This window comes from Pseudorasbora parva, chromosome 10, assembly GCF_024679245.1.
Source record: "Pseudorasbora parva isolate DD20220531a chromosome 10, ASM2467924v1, whole genome shotgun sequence".
NCBI lineage: Eukaryota > Metazoa > Chordata > Actinopteri > Cypriniformes > Gobionidae > Pseudorasbora > Pseudorasbora parva.
This window is the reverse complement of record NC_090181.1, coordinates 10196661-10216588: the sequence shown is the minus strand read 5'-3', so window position 1 is coordinate 10216588 and position 19928 is coordinate 10196661. Positions and strand designations below refer to the sequence as shown.

Sequence of the window (19928 nt, the reverse complement as noted above, 5' to 3'; positions counted from 1 at the left end):
GGGTCATATTTCACAGCAAATAAAATGTTATTAACTCTTTCATTTTATGTTTTAATTTAATATTTAATTTAACAGTCTTAAAATAAAATTGTGTATTTTTTAATATAATTGTTTTATTCTTTAAAAATTACTGTATTACACGTTTATGAGAACAGCCCTTGACATGGGACTGGGTTCCTCAACATGAGAATTTAGGGGGGAAATGTGTGTAAGTGTCATAAAAATTACATTATAATGCAAAGAAAATATGAACTGAAATAGACTTCATAAAAGTAAAGTTGTTTTATCAGAACTAGAGATATAGATATATAAATATTGGCCTATATTTGTCATAAATACATCAGCGCAGAACATAAAGTCCCTCCGTAGCACACACCTGAAGCGTGGGTGTGTGTGCGTTTGTGTACGTATTGTTTTAAAGGTCAAGTGCTCTTCTCAAAGAGATTGAATATGTACATGTAATTGTAAGTGTTTTTCCCGAACTCGACACTGTGCCTCTTTCCTCCACACAATGCTATCTCTCCATCTTCCACCCCTCCCTCACATTCTGTCCATCCTTCACAGCAGAATGAAAAGGGCTATTTGCATTGTGTGTGTGTGTTAAGCATGTCTCTTGGGCCTTTTTGAATGTATTCTATGGGTGCTTCAGCCATGCTATTGAAGTAATGAGAACACTCCACCCATCTGGTCATTGTGTGCGTGCGTGTGTGTGTGTGTGTATGTTTGTGGCCCCAGATCCAGCATCGCTCACAAGTAAAATCAAAGCTCATCCAGGATTTGATTTCCCTGACCAATAGATATGTCTGGCCAGTAAAAAGTGATTTCTGTGGCTGGTCGCCATCAGTGGATTTGGTTCAGATCAGGACAGCAGCTCAGCAGTGACGAGAGGAACCTGATATGCCTGACAATCAGAGTCCTAATGAATCTACAATGTTCTTGACAGTCACAGTCATGCTAAATCCAGTGTGGAAAGAGGAAATTCAACCTAAAAACCCGTAAGATTATAATTCATGTTGTCCTTGGTGATTATATTTTTTTCGCTCCCAGCTTTAGGAAGCTTTGGCTCTAAAAAGGAGAGTGTTTGCAGGAACGTGGGTTATAATGCTTGGTCATTAGTGGTGAGATGTGTAAAGTGAAACTTTGGCCTTAGTTTCTAACCTGCATTTAGACCAACATACTCTTTTCAGTATAGGTAAATGTGAGAATAAACAAGTGAGCTGCCATGCTTTCTTCTGTCAGCCTACACCGGCAGCTGCCTATATGAAGTATGGCCCTGTCCCAAATGACACACTTAGTTCACTATGTTCACTCAGTGTTTTTCCATTCTACTGCGCTACTTTCCCATTGTTTATCAATGTAAACACGTGCTACATGGACGTGCATGACTGTTGCGCGTTCGTCTTTTGCAGCATCTCGCGCATGACAAGTCAGAAGGCTTTATGGCTGCGTCCGAAAACTGAAAAATGCTGCCTGCGGAGGACACATTTCAAGGTTGGAAGGCACAAAGACAGTAAAAGAAATGGACAGAGCGATCCCATTGACTTCTACGGCGTTAAGTGATGTCAGTATAGGAACACTCACTTCCTGATGGCTGAGCGAACTGCGCAGGCTCAGACTGAGCTTGACGACGTAGATGTGACGTGAGCAGCCTGTCTGACAGCTGTAGGTCTTCTAGTAGTTGTGGAAAATGAAAGCTGAATCACGTTGTTTAAATATTTTCTCCCGTTGCTTTTGGCTCACTATGGGCTTCTCCCCATTCTTCCCCCTTGACTTTATCAGACTTTATGTCTCCACGTCCCCCCGACTGTCTCATAGACAGTAAAAGATTGCCTGCGAGCGTCTCCTCAGGTCTATACGGTAATTTCTCAACTGTGCGACAGAGTCGCGTTGGTTATGACGCAATCGTTAGCCTATTTTTACAAAAACAGCTTCTGCGGGGCGATAGTGTAAGATACAAGGTAACGGAGCCTTTTATGCATTGTCGTGTTTCTTTAGAAATAAACAATGGACAAATGGAGTCTTTAAACGTCTCAGATGTAAAGTTATTCACTGTCAAAGTGACTCAAAAATGAATAGGAGTCAATGGGATGCTAACAGCAGGTGATGGCTTAGTTAGCAATGGCAGCCCCTAGGTGTGGAACGCTTTCCGAGCGCTAGATTACCCCCTTGGGAAGGCACCAAGGCACATCCGAATCCACTTCCTGCCTCCGGAGATACCTTCATCTGATGGATTTTTGAAGGTAGCATAGACGTATCCTTTGCTGCCTTTAATATCCCACAATCCTGTGCGTTCCATTTACTAGAAAAAGAAAAGATGGCGTTTGAAATTTGCAGTTGACGGTCAGTTTGTGTAAATGTACGTTTTTGACCAATGTTTTGGCTATTTCTAGTGGGAAATTATTACTGTATTAATTAAATATTTGTTTAATTGCCACCAAAGCTCACGCTTTTTCGCTGTAGATCGTAAAACTGTTACTCTGCCTCAGAAGTCTGTCTGAAATCAGTTATGTGAGGTGCTTTTGTGTGCAAACACAATAAGCAGGGTGGGAAATTAGTAAATTGCTAACTTGCTTACTTATCCAATTTGCGGGTGACTTTGCCATGTACAGTATACCAGCCACAATGGCGGTATACTGTGGAGTGGAAACGGAGTGAACATATTTTTACTGTTTAGTTACTACTTAAAACATTCATTGTAATGGATTGGACAGCTTTTGTCAAAGAATGATGTTACTAGTAACAATAATGCACCTTTGTCGAGTAACTCATTTCATGATTCTGAGAGTTTCTGCCATTGAAATGACTGGGGAAAAGTGTCCCAGTTAACCCAAATTCACCCCATACTATGCTAATGCACTTGTATAAATTTAAACTCTGGAAAAAGTGGCTAGTAAAAAATATAAGTGGCAGGTAAAATTGGGTATCCACCAGCCACTGTGGCTAGTGGGCAAAAAAGTGAATTTCCCACCCTGCAAGTCATTGCCTGATAAGGAAGCGAGGCAAGAAGTCAGCTGCCTAGGTTTTCAGATGCAGCCTATATAGGAAGATTGTGTACTCTGATTACTTATGAATAATAGAAAGTGCAATGCCCAATATGACAAATAAAGACAAATAAGGACAAAGACGGCATTTGTCCAGGCTGAAAAATGCAGTTTTTTTGTCATGATTCGAGCATTTAGAAACAAAATTCATGAGACAGTTGTTGTCAGATTTCATTGGTGATTTCAAATATAACATTTAATCGTAAGATTGGCAAACAGTTTTGCAGAATTTCATGTTTCCCAATTCAAAGAGATAGGATCTGCACTTGCATGCCCATTCAAAGATGGCCGCCAAGTGAAATTACTTGTCTTAAAGGGACTTTGCTCAAGGTAAATTCAATTCAACTTTTAAAAAAACATCTCGAGACCTTGGGTTTTCCCCTATGGCACTGCCCGTGTCTCACGTTTTTTTGCTTCTGTGTGAATGAGCCCTTACTGTGTTGCAAACTTGTGATGATTGGTTTACATGATAGTCCATGAAACTCAAGAGTGTTCCATTTGTCATTTTAGATCCCTTTTGAGACCATAATTAGATTTTTTTTTCTCTCAGTATCACTTTGAAACTGGCAATCCATCATCTAACACTCATTTAAAGTTAATCTTTAAAAGCACTAATAATGTAATAACAGTGTTAAATGTAATCTTTAGCAAATCTCAACATGAATATCTTTTTCCATACTCTACATTATACTACTGTGATGCCTAAATTCATCTGTAGTATTTAAAATGATTTGTTTTTGGTGTTCTAATGTATTTATATTAAAAACCCAGCAAGTAATAGCCGTCATTTCACCATCTCAGTTAACTATAGACCTCATATGAGTAACCCACTTCTAGCCAAAATAACCTGCTGTCATTTTGCCAGAAAAACTTGCGAGATGTATGATATTCCATCATGTAAGCGAAGTCAACCGTGATTACAAGGTGTTCAGTTTCATTTCTTTTACATGATCATGTTCTAGATGACTAGTCTACTGACACCCCAAATCTTGCCTCAGGGCTGTGTTTGGGCGGCTATTAGACGTCTTTTAAATGCAAAATTGTTTGCTGGGACAAAGACTTTGTAGAATCTTATATCAGTTATTCATTAGTTGTCAGTGCATTCTGTTTTTTTTTTTTTTTTGTATAGAATGAAATAGAACTAAGCTATTCAACATCTCGACTCATCTGCCTTTTTGAATCGTTCGTTTGTTTAAAAGTTTGATGCAATGAATTCTGGGATTGCCTTCTCTGTGAATAATACAGTGCTGCCAAAAGAAGGTTTCTTAAAAGTCAACAATTGTCTTTGCATGCTTATGACACTATACATTGGTGTTGATTTTGTCCAACCAGAATTGATTTGAACGGGGTTTGCTATTGCTGTGATCTCATATGAGCGACAGTTTCCCCCTTGCACCAGTAAACACATCATCAGAGGCCTAGTTTACACCTGGTATTGCAATCCAATCAACCAAACGCATCTTTAGTAGATGAGGGAGACACTACATCTGGTATTTGTCTCATTTGTCTATACTTTCAACCACTTCTGTCCTGATTTCTTCGGTCAATGGTCGGGTAAATGTATGTGTATGTTTTCAGATCTTTCGATTTGATGGATGAAAGAAGCTTGAGCAGTTTATGAATGTGAACAGAGACGATGGAAAAACATGCAAGACCATGGCGAACACTGTAAGTGTGTGTTAGAAAACAGGAATGGTGAGAGAACATTGGTTTTTCATCTTCAAACCATACTTGGGTCTTCAATCCAAGTTTAAATCCTGTCTGGCTAGTGCACTCCCCATAATGTTTATGCAGTAGGCCATTAAGCTAGCCTGACAAGCCAGACCCACATCAAGATGTTTGGTCTGGAAACTCACCATAGACAGGGCTCAATCCGAGGGGCGGGATAAACGGTTGTCTTTCAAACTCCCTCTGCACGCGATAGGATAGCGGTACAACCAACCAGAGCAACGGAGGTGAAACAGAGCTTGTTGACAGATTAAACATTCGCCGTATCCGGTCAGCAAAACTCCGAACACAACTTCCCTTTTTAAGAATGACTTCAGTGCCGTTCTTTGTTCTTTTCTCAGAGAAAAGCTTAACTCCAAGTCTTCCAGAGTCGCGGTCAAAGCTGATTCGAAAGACCGCAATTCGCCAGTTTCTGTATTTACTAGAAGCACACAAACGCAACTCGGCTGTCGTCATTATGGCCCCGCCCACCGACCCTATACACGATGTGATTGGTCCGGCAAGTGTTTGGCGTTTACAGCTCAGAAGGGTATTGAGATTTGCTCGACGACACTCGCGGGCAGATTAGATTTGCTGCTGCTAGGGTGCGTCTAGATTTCTAGTCTATCATTAAGCAAGAGTAGGAGGTCTTTTGTGGACAAAAGTGGACAAGCTCAAGTTTTAGCCCCCGATTACAGCTGTATTTAGCGCTGTCCACTTGACCCAGTTGATCCAATTGACCAAAATCTTAAAGGGTTACTTCAGCGATTTAGCATTTTTAGCTTTGTATCAGTAGAAATCTTCAAATGATCGTGCTCCCCCCCCCCCCCTCGACATTTTGCATCATCAGAGGATATTTTGATTAAAGTTTACAAGGGCACGTGAATTTAAAAATAAACTATAAATCATTTATGCAATATTCAATAAAAAAGTAACAATCAAAAGAGTCTATTCTGATTTCATGGTGACTTTAGGATTTCAATATTTCAGGAATGACTCTCACCAACTTACCCAAAAGATCTATATTTTAAAATGTGATGTTTTATTCGGGCCAGTGCAAAATCTTTGGGTGTTTGGAGGTGGGCCCCATACTCCTGTCCCCCCTGGAGAGCTGGGTGAGTGCTTTAAATGGGTCTGGCCCACTTCAAAATCCCTTTGAACTGCCTGAAGTCTGGCTCTCTCTGATATTGCCGTGGGTTTTGAAGTTTTGATTTATAACTGATTAATCTTTAGGATTTTGCCAGAAATACTAAAAAAGACACACATGTACATGAAAGCACACACACACCAGCTTTCTCTTCCTCTGTGTTCCTTACTCTTACTCGGTCGGTCTCTTTTGCTGGTTAGTTTTTTTTCCCGACCATGCAGAATTTCTGTTCTCTTGTGTTCTTCTTAATAATTCATTCACCATATTTGCTAGATGCTTCTGTCTCCGTTGAGCATGCATTCACACACAAGCCTACAACGTATCTTTAATTAAGGTAATTGAATTTTCAAGTTTTATCAATTATTCAGAGCTGGTTAAAGGTGGCTCAAAAAAAAAACGGCCCATTAGTCCGCATTTAATACGCAATCGTACGCGTATTAAATGCAATATTGTTCCAGTTCAGTGGTTATGACGAGAAGATCTCTGTAGCTCAGGGCAAACTCCTGCATAACACAACACTGATGGAGAGAGAGAAAAAGACAGAAAGGAGAAAGATGTGATAGTGGTCTGTTGATAGTGATCCTAAATTTAACAGCAGATGACAAACTGTTGTCCATCTGCCCATATAAAACTGGATTCTCTCCAGAGAGAGAGAGTTAGAGAATGAGAGAGAGAGAGAGAGAGAGAGAGAGAGAGAGAGAGAGAGAGAGAGAGAGAGAGAGAGAGAGAGAGAGAGAGAGAGAGAGAGAGAGAATGAGAGAGAGAGAGAGAGAGAGAGAGAGAGAGAGAGAGAGAGAGAGAGAAGGCTATATAAAAATAGTATGATGTCATTATTTTAGCACATTTAGCATTATTTTTCATCTTTAGTTGACTAAATCACTTTAATAAATTACTGTTAATTTGACTAAATCAATTTATCTTAATTTTTTTATTTAATCCCTTTAAGAGCATTTGACAGAAAATAAAAGAAATAAGAAAAATCACTCATGAATCTTCAGCTGTCATGTACATTGTCTTTTTAACCAATCAACACGTCACTTTTACCCAGAGTTTAGCTTGACCTCCCAGCCTGTGATGTCATGACTGTGGCAGGTCATAGAGTCACTATGATATTCCGTCCAATGGGAGTTTAGCACATGACACATGTCCATGATCTCATCCATACAACAATTCCATAAGGAACTGTTATTTCTGCATCTGCGTCCATTACAGCAGTCAAATATCTGTCTGTGTGGCCTCAGAGAGACACTAGAGATGTGACCAGAGATGGGGTGTAAGGTTTAAACGTGTGTGTGTGAGTGTGCTGTCACAGTCTGAAGCAGAGCATGTGACAATAGATCTGTTAATGAGATGGTATGTATGTGTCTCTCCTTGAAACAGTTAAAGCTGATTGAGGGGGAGGGTCCCAAGAGGGCTGAGGGGGGTCTGATTTGACCCCAGGGGTCGTGTCTCCCCACTAGACCACATTTCATTTAATTTTTAGATAAAAGGCTGTCTCTCGTTTCTCTTTCTGACTTAGAAACACATTCATTAAAGATCTGCCAAGCTTTGAAACCTTGCTGAAAATAGATCTATTAAAATGATTTTTTATCTCCTTAAACAGACAGGACTCATTCCTGAACACATGCACACCCTTAAATGAATATTCTGGGTTAAATACAAGTTAATTTCTATTGACATTAGCACAGAAAATTGCACTGGAATGGAAGTGTATGGGGCAAACATACAGTTGTTCCAATAGACTTTAATTAAAAGTGCATTCCTGTCAGCAATTTTTTTTGTGTGAGGTCAGTACACTGTAAAAAATTTTGGTTGTTTTTTGTTGGTTTAACTTAAAAAAGTAAGTAACCTGGTTGCCTTAAAATTTTGAGTTTATTGAAATTAAAAATTTGAGTTGATACAATGAAGGAAATTTGTTTAATAAATAGAAACTCAAAATATTATTGTATCTGAACCACATAAAAATTTGATAAATCATGAAAATAGCACTATTTGGCATGTTTCACTGCATCATCAGAAATAAAACACACACAATTACCCAAAAATACTTACAAAATATTTTAATAATATTTTAATAAAGGTTGTCGAATCTCAAAAAATTGTCATTGTATTAACTCAAAATTTTAATTTCAGTGAACTCAAAATTTTAAGGCAACCAGGTAACTTTTTTTCAAAATAATTTTTTACAGTGCATGAAAAAGCTGTTCTTTTGAACTGTATATATAGAAAAAGAACAGCCGTTCTAAACCGTGATTTAAAAAAAAAAAAAAAAAAAAAAAAAAAAAATATATATATATATATATATATATATATATATATAATTTTAAATCACGGTTTAAACAAAAGTGTCAATGTTTTCAATATTGATAATAATAGGAAATATTTTTTGAGCAACAGATCATCATATTAGAATGATTTCTGAAGGATCATGTGGCACTGAAGACCGGAGTAATGATGCTGAAAATTCGACATTTCAAAATATAATAAAATAGAAAACTTATTTCAAATTGTAGTTACATTTCAAAATATTTTGCAAGAGAGTCGAAATTGTTTTATCAATAATACACACATGTATTTACAGTAGGTGAGAGATAAAGTATATATATCTATATATAGATATAGATATAGTGTGCCAGGCAGCACACCTTATTATGCATTTCTATACTTTATTCTGCTTGGACAATTGTGCCATTGACATACACATTCTTACCCAATATACATATGGACATGAAATATTGAGTTGATTTTTGTCTCTTAACAGTTTTCATGCTCTGAGATCCTGGTGATCTATCAACAGTGTTTTTCTTGAAATAAATACAGTATATATCTGAATAAATATAGCCTAGTATATACTGTCATTGCCCAGCAGGTATTACACAGAGCAGTACATTTCCTAAGACAACACAGGACCAAACTTGCGTGTTAAGAACACAAAGACAGAAAAACAGCACACATTAAAGACATCATAACCCCAAAATGTCACAACACAGAATGATCAGGCAACACGATGACATATATCAAACCGCACCATAAAGAAAAACAATGCAGAAGAGGCTGCCAGATGAGATGATTCTTGACTGCACTACAGCTACAGGAAACCAAACCCACTTTAAAAGCTGCAAATGTAATGAGATCTGATTATTGTGCTGCACTTCCTGGGGTCGTATATACATGGAAAACTCGATCTACTTGTTTTCAAATGTTGAGAATCAATTTTTCACACTTGGCAGAAATGATTGGAAGCGTTTAGCGTTTGGAAAAGTGGAAGACATCAGTGATGTACTGGAAGGAGAAGTTACTTTGTGGTGGGATGCCATTTAGTTACTCTCCTCTTTTTCTCTTTCCATCTAACAATCTCTTCCCACCCTTTATCACACCCTTCTGCAACTCTTTCTCTCTCTCTCTCTCTCTCTCGCACACACACCCTTCCCCCACCGTCTCTCTCTTTCTGATCCATTTTTCATGCTTCAATCTATTTTCTCTCCTCCATTTGCAATGGTTTACTGTAACTTGTCCCCTCCCTGTCCCATTCTGTGAGTGCATTACAAGATTCTCTCTCTCTTTTGGTGTCCTTCCACTTTCTCTGTCTCACTCTGCCATATTATCTATTCCTCTCATCCCTGCTCACGTAGTCTTTTATCTCTCTCGTGGGCCATCCATCTCTCCCTCCATCTCTCTCCTATTAAACACCACCCCTCAATTAATCTGCTCTCTATCCCTCTGTTTAAGGTTATAGCCCAATCTCTCTCTCTCTCTCTCTCTCTCTCTCTCTCTCTCTCTCTCTCTCTCTCTCTCTCTCTCTCTCTCTCTCTCTCTCTCTCTGCAGTAATTGCTTGTGTGATACATGCACGCTGTCCCTCAAAAAGCAGTTTTTGTTGACTAGATTGCAGCAGTGAGTCCCAACACACAGACAAATATGTGCAAAGCAACAAAAAAGTAACAGGAATGTTTAGACTTTTATTATGTTAGAATTTGATCAGACTTTAAATATAGCAAGGGTGAAGCAACTATTACAACCCATAAATATTTTTAGCAAGCATGTACTATATCCATACAAACACTAATCACGCATAACATTATGACCACTGAAAGGTGAAGTGAATAACATTGATTCTCTTCATCACACACCTGTTAGTAGGTGAGATATATTAGGCAGCAAGTGAACATTGTGTCCTCAAAGTTGATGTGTTAGTAGCAGGAAAAATGGCAAGTGAAAGGATTTGAGTGAGACTGACATGGGCCAAATTGTGATGGCTAGATGACTGCATCTCCAAAACTGCAGCTCTTCTGGGGTGTTCCTGGTCTGGAGTGGTCAGTATCTATCAAAAGTGGTCCAAGAAAAGAACAGTGGTGAACTGGCGACAGGGTCATGGGCGGCCAAGGCTCATTGATGCGCGTGGGGAGTGAAGGCTGGCCCATGTGGTCCGATCAAACAGACCAGCTACTGTAGCTCAAATTGCTCAAGAACTTAATGCTGGTTCTGATAGAAAAGTGTCAGAATACACAGTACAACGCAGTTTGTTGCTTATGGGAAAAGCACCAACAGTGAGCATGTGTGCATCAGAACTGGACCACGGAGCAATGGAAGGTGGCCTGGTCTGATGGCCGAGTGCTTCTGCAATGCTTACCTGGGGAACATTGAGCACTATGGGTTGAAGGCAAGCCGGCAGAGGCAGTGTGAGACTTTGGACAATGTTCTGCTGGGAAACCTTGGGTCCTGCCATCCATGTGGATGTTAATTTGACAATCATTGTCACAGACCATGTACACCCTTTCATGGAAATGGTATTCCCTGGTGGCTGTGGCCTCTTTCAGCAGAAATGGTTCAGGAATGGTTTGAGGAGCACAACAAAAAGTTTGAGGTGTTTACTTGGCCTCCAAATTTTCCAGACCTCAATCCAATCGAGCATCTGTGGGATGTGCTGAACAAGCAAGTATGATCGCAACTTACAGGAATTAAAGGATCTGCTGCTAACATGGTGCCAGACACCACAGCACACCTTCAGGGGTCTAGTGGACTCCATGCCTCAGTAGGTCAGTGTTGTTTTTGGAGCAAAATGGGGACCAACCCAATATTATGACGGTGGTCATAATGCTATGCCACATATATACACTTGCAAAAATACATTATAATGGTTAATATTATTAATACCAATAAATGTATTAATAAATAAATGTTATGCCACCTAATTAGTATTCATTTGTCAAGCAGATAAGGTTTATGTTTCCCCATTTTTCATATTTTCCCTACATACCTCCATTTAACATAAATGAGTACATTTAAATAATACTGTATAAAGGATTTATAATCATTATATAGAAAAACATCATTGAATATTTTGATAATCATCATTTTGATAATCAGTAATGGACTGGATCAGGATTCTGTTCCATCATTACTTTAAAATATGATTCCACACAGATAAAACATCTACATTTAAAGGTTGTTGTCTGGGACAGCAGGACACAGCTTTGGTGAGCCCATCTTCACGGCTGCGGTTGAAAGAGGAAGAACAGACACAATGATGTGTGTGCGTGTAAGTTTTTGCATGCTTACACATGAGATTCTCATATTCAGATGCAACTATATAGACTTACACATGAAATCCTGAAACCAGCGTTCTGACCGATTAACCAGACAGGATGTCCACTCCCTCAGGGTCACCTTCTTATTCTTGTTCTTATCACATGACCTGCACACACACACACACAAATATACTGTATTGTTGAATTCTACAAGTGGACTCTCTTTACCGCTATGTCTCGTTTTTGATTTCTCCATTCCTCTACGTCTCTCTCTGCAGCTATCAGCCGTAAAGGACACCACTCACATTAGAACAGTAGGAAGGCAATAAGCATTCAAAGCTCTGAATGAGAGAGAGAGAGAGAGAGAGAGAGAGAGAGAGAGAGAGAGAGAGAGAGAGAGAGAGAGAGAGAGAGAGAGAGAGAGAGAGAGAGAGAGAGATCAAGAGGATGAGTGAGAGAAGAGAGAGATTGAAAGAGGATGAGAGAGAGGGGTGGGTGACATCCTAAAGGCATGTGTACTATAATTTAGAAGGATGCTGGGGAGGGTTTGCTGTAATATTATGCAAATACAGAGAAGGTCAGACAGGAGAAAACACTACAAAATCACAGTGGCGAGGTGATTGTGTGTGTCTATAGGCATTGGTGTCATTTTCTTTGTGTGTGTTACTGGAAGAATCTTTGAGCGCAGTGCTCCAGTGGCATCCGCTTATAGTGAAGCTTTCTCAGATCTCTCCTGCTTAACTTCCCGTCCCTGTTACGATCCAACAGAACAAACCTCCTCTGAAAGAGAATGGGAGAAAAGAAGAAACCATGTGAGATAAAAGACAAAAAAAATCAGGACTTGATGCATTTATCACAAATTCACTGAAAAGAAGATACCCTATTCTATAATTTGGTGCTCGATTTGGTGCCTTATTATAAATTATAGAAAATCACATTGAGTTTTATTTATTCTCAATTAATAAAGTCTTTTGAAGTATATCTAGTACGTTTCAAGCTCAAGGTCATATTATAGACATTTTTTAAGGAGGAGATGCTTCACTATACTGAATAAACTGCTTTTATGAAGACATAGGTTATTTAAAGGGTTAGACTTCTGTCATCATTTAGTCACCGTTGTGTTGTCCCAAACCTATAAAACATTTGTTTATGTTTGGAACACAAATGAAGATATTTCTAATAAAATCTGATCCAACCGAGGTACTGTGAAAATAGTAGTTCCCTGCGAATCGGTATCTCTGTTATTTGGCCATGATTAGGAGGATCACTTTATATGATGAACATATTGAATTTCAAAAAGCTGATTGAATTTTAGAAGCTCAACCAAACCTGCTTGACGTGCCAGAACAAACCTCATTGGTTCTTGCTGAAGCTCAAACGTGCTACGTAACGAGAATGAACCTCATTGTTTCTTGCTGAAGCTCAAACGTGCTTCGTAACGAGAATGAACCTCATTGGTTCTTGCTGAAGCTCAAACGTGCTTCGTAACGAGAATGAACCTCATTGGTTCTTGCTGAAGCTTAGGGTGCGTTCACACTTGTAGTTCGGTTAGTTTGGTCCAGACCAAAAAACAAAAACAAAACATATAGTCCTGGTCCGCTTAGCGTTCACACTGGCATTTTTAACAGCGAACCTAAAGTTACCAAATCAAAGGCACAGGGAGACGGTCACAACCTGATTGGTCGGCTTATATGACGTAGGAGCTTGCTTACGAACGTTCAAAACAATGCTATGTGCTGGATTAAATGCGATCATTTTATGCGTGTACATATGGCATTATTTTTACCAGCTAAGAACTCACAAAGAGCTCATAAAATGTTCAAAACATTCAAAACAGAACCAGGATTTCCTCCGTTGTATGCAGAAAAGAGATAGCCGTCTCTTATGCAAAAGAGACGGCAGTTCTCTTGTCTGTACCGTCAAATGGGCAACACAGGTCCTTTGATGAGAAGAACCAGGTGAACCTTTCGTGCTTTTTTTCTAGCATTATTGAAACGTGCTCGTCGGACCAAATGTTGATGAGGCACTTCCTCGTTGCTTTACGTTTGCCCGCTAACGTACATTATTCATTTTTGATACACCGATCTTTCCGTGTCGTCAAATACGCTGACTATGCGTCGCATCTTGTGACATTACGTCCTGTTTTTGGTTTGTTTACATGTCTTTGGTCGGTGTTGCGTTCATATATCAATCGAACCGCACCAGAGTTCGTTTGGAAGCGGACCGAGACCCATCTTTTTACCCAATCCACTTGTTTGGTGCGCACCAGGGTTCGGATGGCAGCGTTCACATATGTTCAAATGAACCGCACTAAACGAGCAATCGAACCAGGGTTTGTTTTAATCGGACCAAACATGACAAGTGTGAACGCACCCTTAAGCGTGCTTCATAACGAGAATGAACCTCATTGGTTCTTGCTGAATCTCAAACGTGCTGTGTAACACAAGAATGAACCTCATTGGTTCTTGCTGAATCTCAAACGTGCTGCGTAACACAAGAATGAACATCATTGGTTCTTGCTTGTTGGGGGTCTGTTATGTCTATCCCAATATCAGTTTTCTTGCTTTATGTTATATTATTTTATTTTACTTTTTTAAAGCATCACACAGACATACACATAAACACACAACATTAACCACATTAGTGCATATGTTGTACTATTTGAGTAGTGCGTGTGAGATGAAGCTGTATAAAAAGCAAGCAGCTTGCATGCAGTATGTATCATCTAAATGGTGTAACCTGTGCGAGCTGGGTTCGCTGTGTGTGTGTGAGGCATCTTTGCGAAGGTGCCGGTGGTGTGTATCTCTCTCCCATTCTGCTAAGGAGTAAGAACCAATCCAGCAGACGGTACGGGAACTGCCCGAACTCTTCCTGAGAACACTCTGCCCCGCTCACTGACAGAGAAACCACAACACACAATTCATAAATGTGCAGTTAAATATAAGGAAACTTAAGTTAAAGCTGTTTTTCCAAGTGCCTTTCTACCCAGACAAGCTCCACTATGTGCCTTGCCAATGCGCCGTTTTTTGCGGCAGGCCTCCTTGTGAAGCAGACACGCGTTGCTGTACGTCTTCCCCAAAACGCTGCACACTGGTGCCCTCTGCCTGTAGCAAACAACACACACACACATACACACACACACACATGGACAGCAGATAATATTTTTTTACAGTCTCTGCAGATAACAGTGCTAAATGCAAATAATGAAATAACAATTGTGCAAAAATAGCTTCTTTTTTAAATGCTCTTCATATCTTTTGTCGTGTTCATCACAGATTCAGGTAATTTCAAGCTGCAGTATTTTGAAATAAATTATCTCTGACTTAGAATAGATGAAGCAGCCAAAGGCAGGTCAATTGTTGTGACATTAAATACATGAATACAACTACACAAGATAAAAGAAAATACAGATTGTATTACAATCACTTGCATTGAGAATAAAACATTGTTAAAAAAATAAAATAATCATAATAATTCAAAAGAGACACCAAACCTATTGATAGTAACAATAGTTAGCACTTTTGGAAATTGTGGAATTATGCATTTTAGGCCTACAGTACTACACTATATTGCTAAAAGTTTTGGGAGGTCTGCCATTACAAGCACATGAACGTTAATGACATCCCATTCTTAATCCGTAGGGTTTAATATGGTGCTGGCCCAGTCTTTGCAGCTATAACAGATTCAACTCTTTTGGCAAGGCTTTCCACAAGATTTAGGAGTGTTTTTATGGGATTTTATGACCATTCTTCTCGATGTGCATTCGTGAGGTCAGGCACTGATGTTGGACAAGAATGCCTGTCTCGCATTCTCCGCTCTAATTAATCCAAAAGGTGTTCCATTGGGTTGAGGTTAGGTGCAAACCAGTCAAGTTCCTCCTCACAAAACTTGCTCATTCATGTTTTTATGGACCTTGCTTTGTGCACTGGTGTGCAGTCATGCTGGAAAGGGAAGGGTTGCTGTTTCCACAAAGTTGGGAGCATACAATTGTTGAAAATGTATTGGTATGTTGAAGTTCCTTTAACTGGAACTAAGGGATCACACCATAATCCCGCTCCACCAAACTTTACACTTGGCACAGTTCAGTCGGGCAAGTACAGTTCTCCTGGCAACCGTCAAACCTAGACTCATCCATCAGATTGCCAGAAAGAGAAGCGTGATTCGTCACTCCAGAGAACACGTCTTCACTGCTCTAGTCTAGAGTTCAGTGGCGGCGTGCTTTGCACCACTGCATCTGACACTTTGCATTGCTTGGTTATGTAAGGTTTGGGTGCAGCTGCTTGGCCATGGAAACTCATTTCATAAAGCTCTCTACACACCTGACTAATTAAAAGACTAGCACTTACTTATTCTATTAGTTTATTCTATTAGTAAATCTTGTGTACTGTGCTAGACTAACAGAGACTTGCATGTGGTTGCCCATTGCTGGTAGGATTGCTTCTATTGCTCTCCTCATTTGTAAGTCACTTTGGATAAAAGCATCTGCTAAATTATTAAATGTAAATGTAAAATGTTATTGAGCTAATCTGAAGGCCACATAAAGTTTGGAGGCCTGTAGCTGTTGACTCTGCAGAAAGTTGGCAACTTCTGAGAACTGTGCACCTCAGCATGTGCTGACCCCGCTCTGTGATTTTACGTGGCCTACCACTTCATGACTGAGTTGCTGTTGTTCCCAATTGCTTCCACGTCATTATAATACCACTATCAGTTTACCGTGGTATATTTATAGTGAGGAATTTTCTAGAATAGACTTATTGCTCAGGTGGCAACCTATCAAGCTGCCACGCTTGAATTCAAGGAGGTCCTGAGAGCGACCCATTCTTTCACAAATGTTTGTAGAAGCGTCTGTATGCCTAGGTGCTTGATTTTATAGACCTGTGACCATGGAAGAAATTAGAACATATAAATTCAATGATTTGGAAGGGGTGTCCCAATACTTTTGGCAATATAGTGTATAAATGTTTAAATGCAAAAAACATTTGCATTTAAGGACATTTTTGTTTACTTTTGGATATTAACTAATTCTGTTATTGTGTTGGATCACCTATAGATGTAGAAAAAAGTAAAGAAGGTATAATCAATCAGTCTTAAAGCAATTGTATGTCAGTTCACATAGGATATAATGTTTTAATATAACTTTTTCCAGTTTAACTTTAAGCATCTGTCATCCTTCAAGCGCGAGTCAAAAGAGAATTTCAATTTCTGTATATTTCTGTAGGAAGGGCACAGGTATTTGACATTTATAATGGGTTCATGTGAGGATTGTTTTAAGTTCACATAATTTAAAAGTTGTTATATTTTTTGAAGCCTAATAAATGCTAAACAAGGTTTCTATTACACTGTAATGTTGAATGGCTGTAATTATTGTTTAAAAATAAATAAATAAATAAAATAGTGGTTTTCATGAAAAGATGCAATTAAACAAGTATTTAAAATATACCGTCTTTATGTTGTTTCTACATTAATTTGGAGAACAAATATGTGATTTAGTAATTTTTTAATCGACTGACTAAACTACTTTCTTTTTCTGCATGTGGCCTTTATCTACATTGAAGATTAAGTGCACAGAGCGAATATACCAGTAGTTAAATGTCTGGGCTGCTGGTTTGATTCCAAGGAGTCTGTGAGCCGTAAGGAGTGTCTTGCGTCATTATTCTGTTCTTAATCATGACACTGAGCTCTGAGCTTCACTGTTCATGCCGCTGGCTCACTGAGAGTATTGGCTCTGAAATCAGCTCAGGTGTCTTAGAAAATTGTTATTCATTTGACGGTGTGTGTCTTACTGTGGGCAGGTCTTTGGACAGACACATTTAGGGGCGAGAACTCCCCCCTCCTTTACTACTTGGCACCAGGAACCAACAGGACTGTGACATTTCAACAACTGACACAGTGATTCTGAAGAGGAGAGAAAGAAAGAAAAAACGGGATAAGATGAGAACAGAAATATAGACGGAGTTTAGTTGTAAAAAGAGAGAGAGCCATTGAATATATGTCTCACCTGGATCCACTCTGCCTAAATATGGCTTCAACTTTTCTTCAGCCTGCCTCTGCTTACGCTGGGCTCTTCCACCCTTATACACCCAAACACACACAAATAAGCTCATTCACATGGGACGCGCTCTTCTATTCGTCTTTGATATTGTTACATTTCTTGTGTATGTGAAAATGAAAATATATTTTGGTTACACTAACTGTTCTAAAATTTTGAAAGAAGTCTCTTATGCTCACCACTGCATGTATTTGATCAAAAATACAGTAAAACAGTGATATTGTGACTGTCACGTGAGTGTCTTGTGACTCCACAAGAATAATTTATCATTAGGCCATATTGTTGAAATGTTAAAAACAGTTGTGCTGTTTATTTATTTATTTATTTTGGAAAATTCAAGAGTTAAAATATAGTTTTGAATAGTAAAAATATGTTTGCATTTGCAAGAAATGTGATGTTTTGCATCACACTGTAAAAAAAAAGTTGATTTAACTTTAAAAAAGTAAGTTAGTTGGTTACCTTAAGCAATTTTATTCATTGAAATTTAAAATTTGAGTTAATACAACAAAGGATAAGGTAGAAACGCGACATATTGTTATATGAACCACAATAATTATCTAAGCTGATCTGACAAGTAATAACAAATAAAAAATAAAAATTGCAGTGAGATGTGTATGTTTTGTATGTAGAGTTTTGAGAATGGGAGCCATCGTTTCAGAAATTGTGTGCAAGCAATTTAAAAATACTGTAATGAATTATGACCCATAATGACAATAATCCTCAGGGGGGTCCTGGACCACCCAATCATAGTCTTGTCATCAATCTCTAATTTTTTTTTAATGCTATCTATTACATTCACTGCCTTTGTAGTAAACAGCAATAGGCTGTAATTTATTTTTCATTGTCTTAAGTGATTTTCTTGATCTTTGAGTTTCAAATACATGAGAGAATTACTGAGCATGTTTTAGGACTTTATGGATGCGTGTCGCATGTGTGCAGAAATACTCTTTAGAGAGAGAGAGAGAGAGAGAGAGAGAGAGAGAGAGAGAGAGAGAGAGAGAGAGAGAGAGAGAGAGAGAGAGAGAGAGAGAGAGAGAGAGAGAGAGAGAGAGAGAGAGATTGGAACGTGCACATGTAAAGCTGTCTGTTAACCATTACAGCACAGTAAGTGTGAAAGGTTTTAGATTTTTTACAGACTTTTGACTCTTTTTTTCAACCTTTATCTCTTTCATGCGTAACTCTTCAACCTTTCACTCTTTTAAAATGACCTCTTTTGTACTGTATAATAAACTTAATATAAACTTTAAGTATAAAACAAATCCTAGAAAAATTGTACCTCTTGTTTGCTTGTTCCAGACAGGCTGTGGATTATTTTTCATAAGGGATATTACAGTAGGTGCGACAATTGACAATTGATGTTTTATGAGTGTATAATAACAACAATCTTTCTTGTTTGTGTGATATTGCACAGCATATGCAGGATAGTGTCACTTAAAATTAAAAGAGAGGAATAAAATATTAATTTGACATTTCAAACATAAAAAAGTGACTTTTTTAATTTGACAGTTGCCTATTAATTCATGTTTTAAAATGTTAAATATTGTGATGAAATATTATAATAAAACATTATTGAATTGACAAATAGACTAAAGTTTAATATTACACACGGATTCAATATTTAATTCGTTATAAAATGTTGGTTTAACTTTAAAAAGTAAGTTACCTTAAAATGTTGAGTTCATTGAAATTTAAAAAATGAGGTAATATAATGAAGGAGATTGGTTTAATAGATAAAAACTCAAAATATTATGTTATCTGAACCACATCAATTATTTAAGCTGATTTGACAAAAGATAAAATAATTGTGATAGCAAATCATGAAACTATGTTTTACAGAACAATTAATAATATTTTTAATAAACACACTGTAAATAATAAAAAATAATAATAAGTTACCTGGTTGCCTTAAAATTTTAAGTTAATTGAAATTAAAAATTTGAGTTAATAAAATGAATTTTTTTTGAGAATCTACAACCTTTTTTCAAATATTATTAAAATATTGTGTAAGCATATTGTGTAATAGTGTGGTTTTTTTTGGTGATGACCCAATGAAACTGTGCTTTTGTCACGATTTATCACATTTTTATGTGATTCTATTAATTAAACCAATTTCCTTCATTGTATCAACTCTAATTTTTTATTTCAATAAACTCAAAATTTGCAACGAGGTTACTTTTTTAGTTAAACCAACAATTTTTTTTTACTGTGCAGGCATTTTTTATGTAAATGTGTAAATTTAAAAATATGAGCATTAGCGACATGTTCTCAACATAGCAAATATAAACCACTTACCACAACGACGTCAAGGTGAAAGGCCATTGTCAAGAACAACAGATGACACAGCAGGTGCATGGCTCACAGATGGACGTATGGCTCTGAAACATGTGTTCAACAGGTGACTTTTAAAGTCGAAGATCTCAAAATCTAACCCAGAATGCACTCAGACGTACAAAGTTTG

The 19928-nt window shown here is 38.1% G+C and overlaps 1 protein-coding gene across 1 annotated transcript in view; it reads right to left on the bottom strand.

Annotated features, from left to right (window-relative positions):
* Positions 1–9899: 9899 nt before the first annotated feature.
* The window catches only part of sparcl2 (SPARC-like 2), a 10877-nt gene continuing 848 nt past the window's right edge, over positions 9900–19928 (bottom strand). The window contains exons 2-9 of the mRNA XM_067454523.1: positions 19763–19845; positions 17420–17492; positions 17205–17316; positions 14407–14525; positions 14161–14315; positions 12089–12201; positions 11494–11588; positions 9900–11388 (exon numbers count right to left, since the gene is read on the bottom strand). Of these exons, the coding sequence (XP_067310624.1) occupies positions 11333–11388; positions 11494–11588; positions 12089–12201; positions 14161–14315; positions 14407–14525; positions 17205–17316; positions 17420–17492; positions 19763–19822 (783 nt within the window). The 5' untranslated portion in view covers positions 19823–19845 and the 3' untranslated portion in view covers positions 9900–11332. The remainder of the gene's footprint in view (positions 11389–11493; positions 11589–12088; positions 12202–14160; positions 14316–14406; positions 14526–17204; positions 17317–17419; positions 17493–19762; positions 19846–19928) is intronic.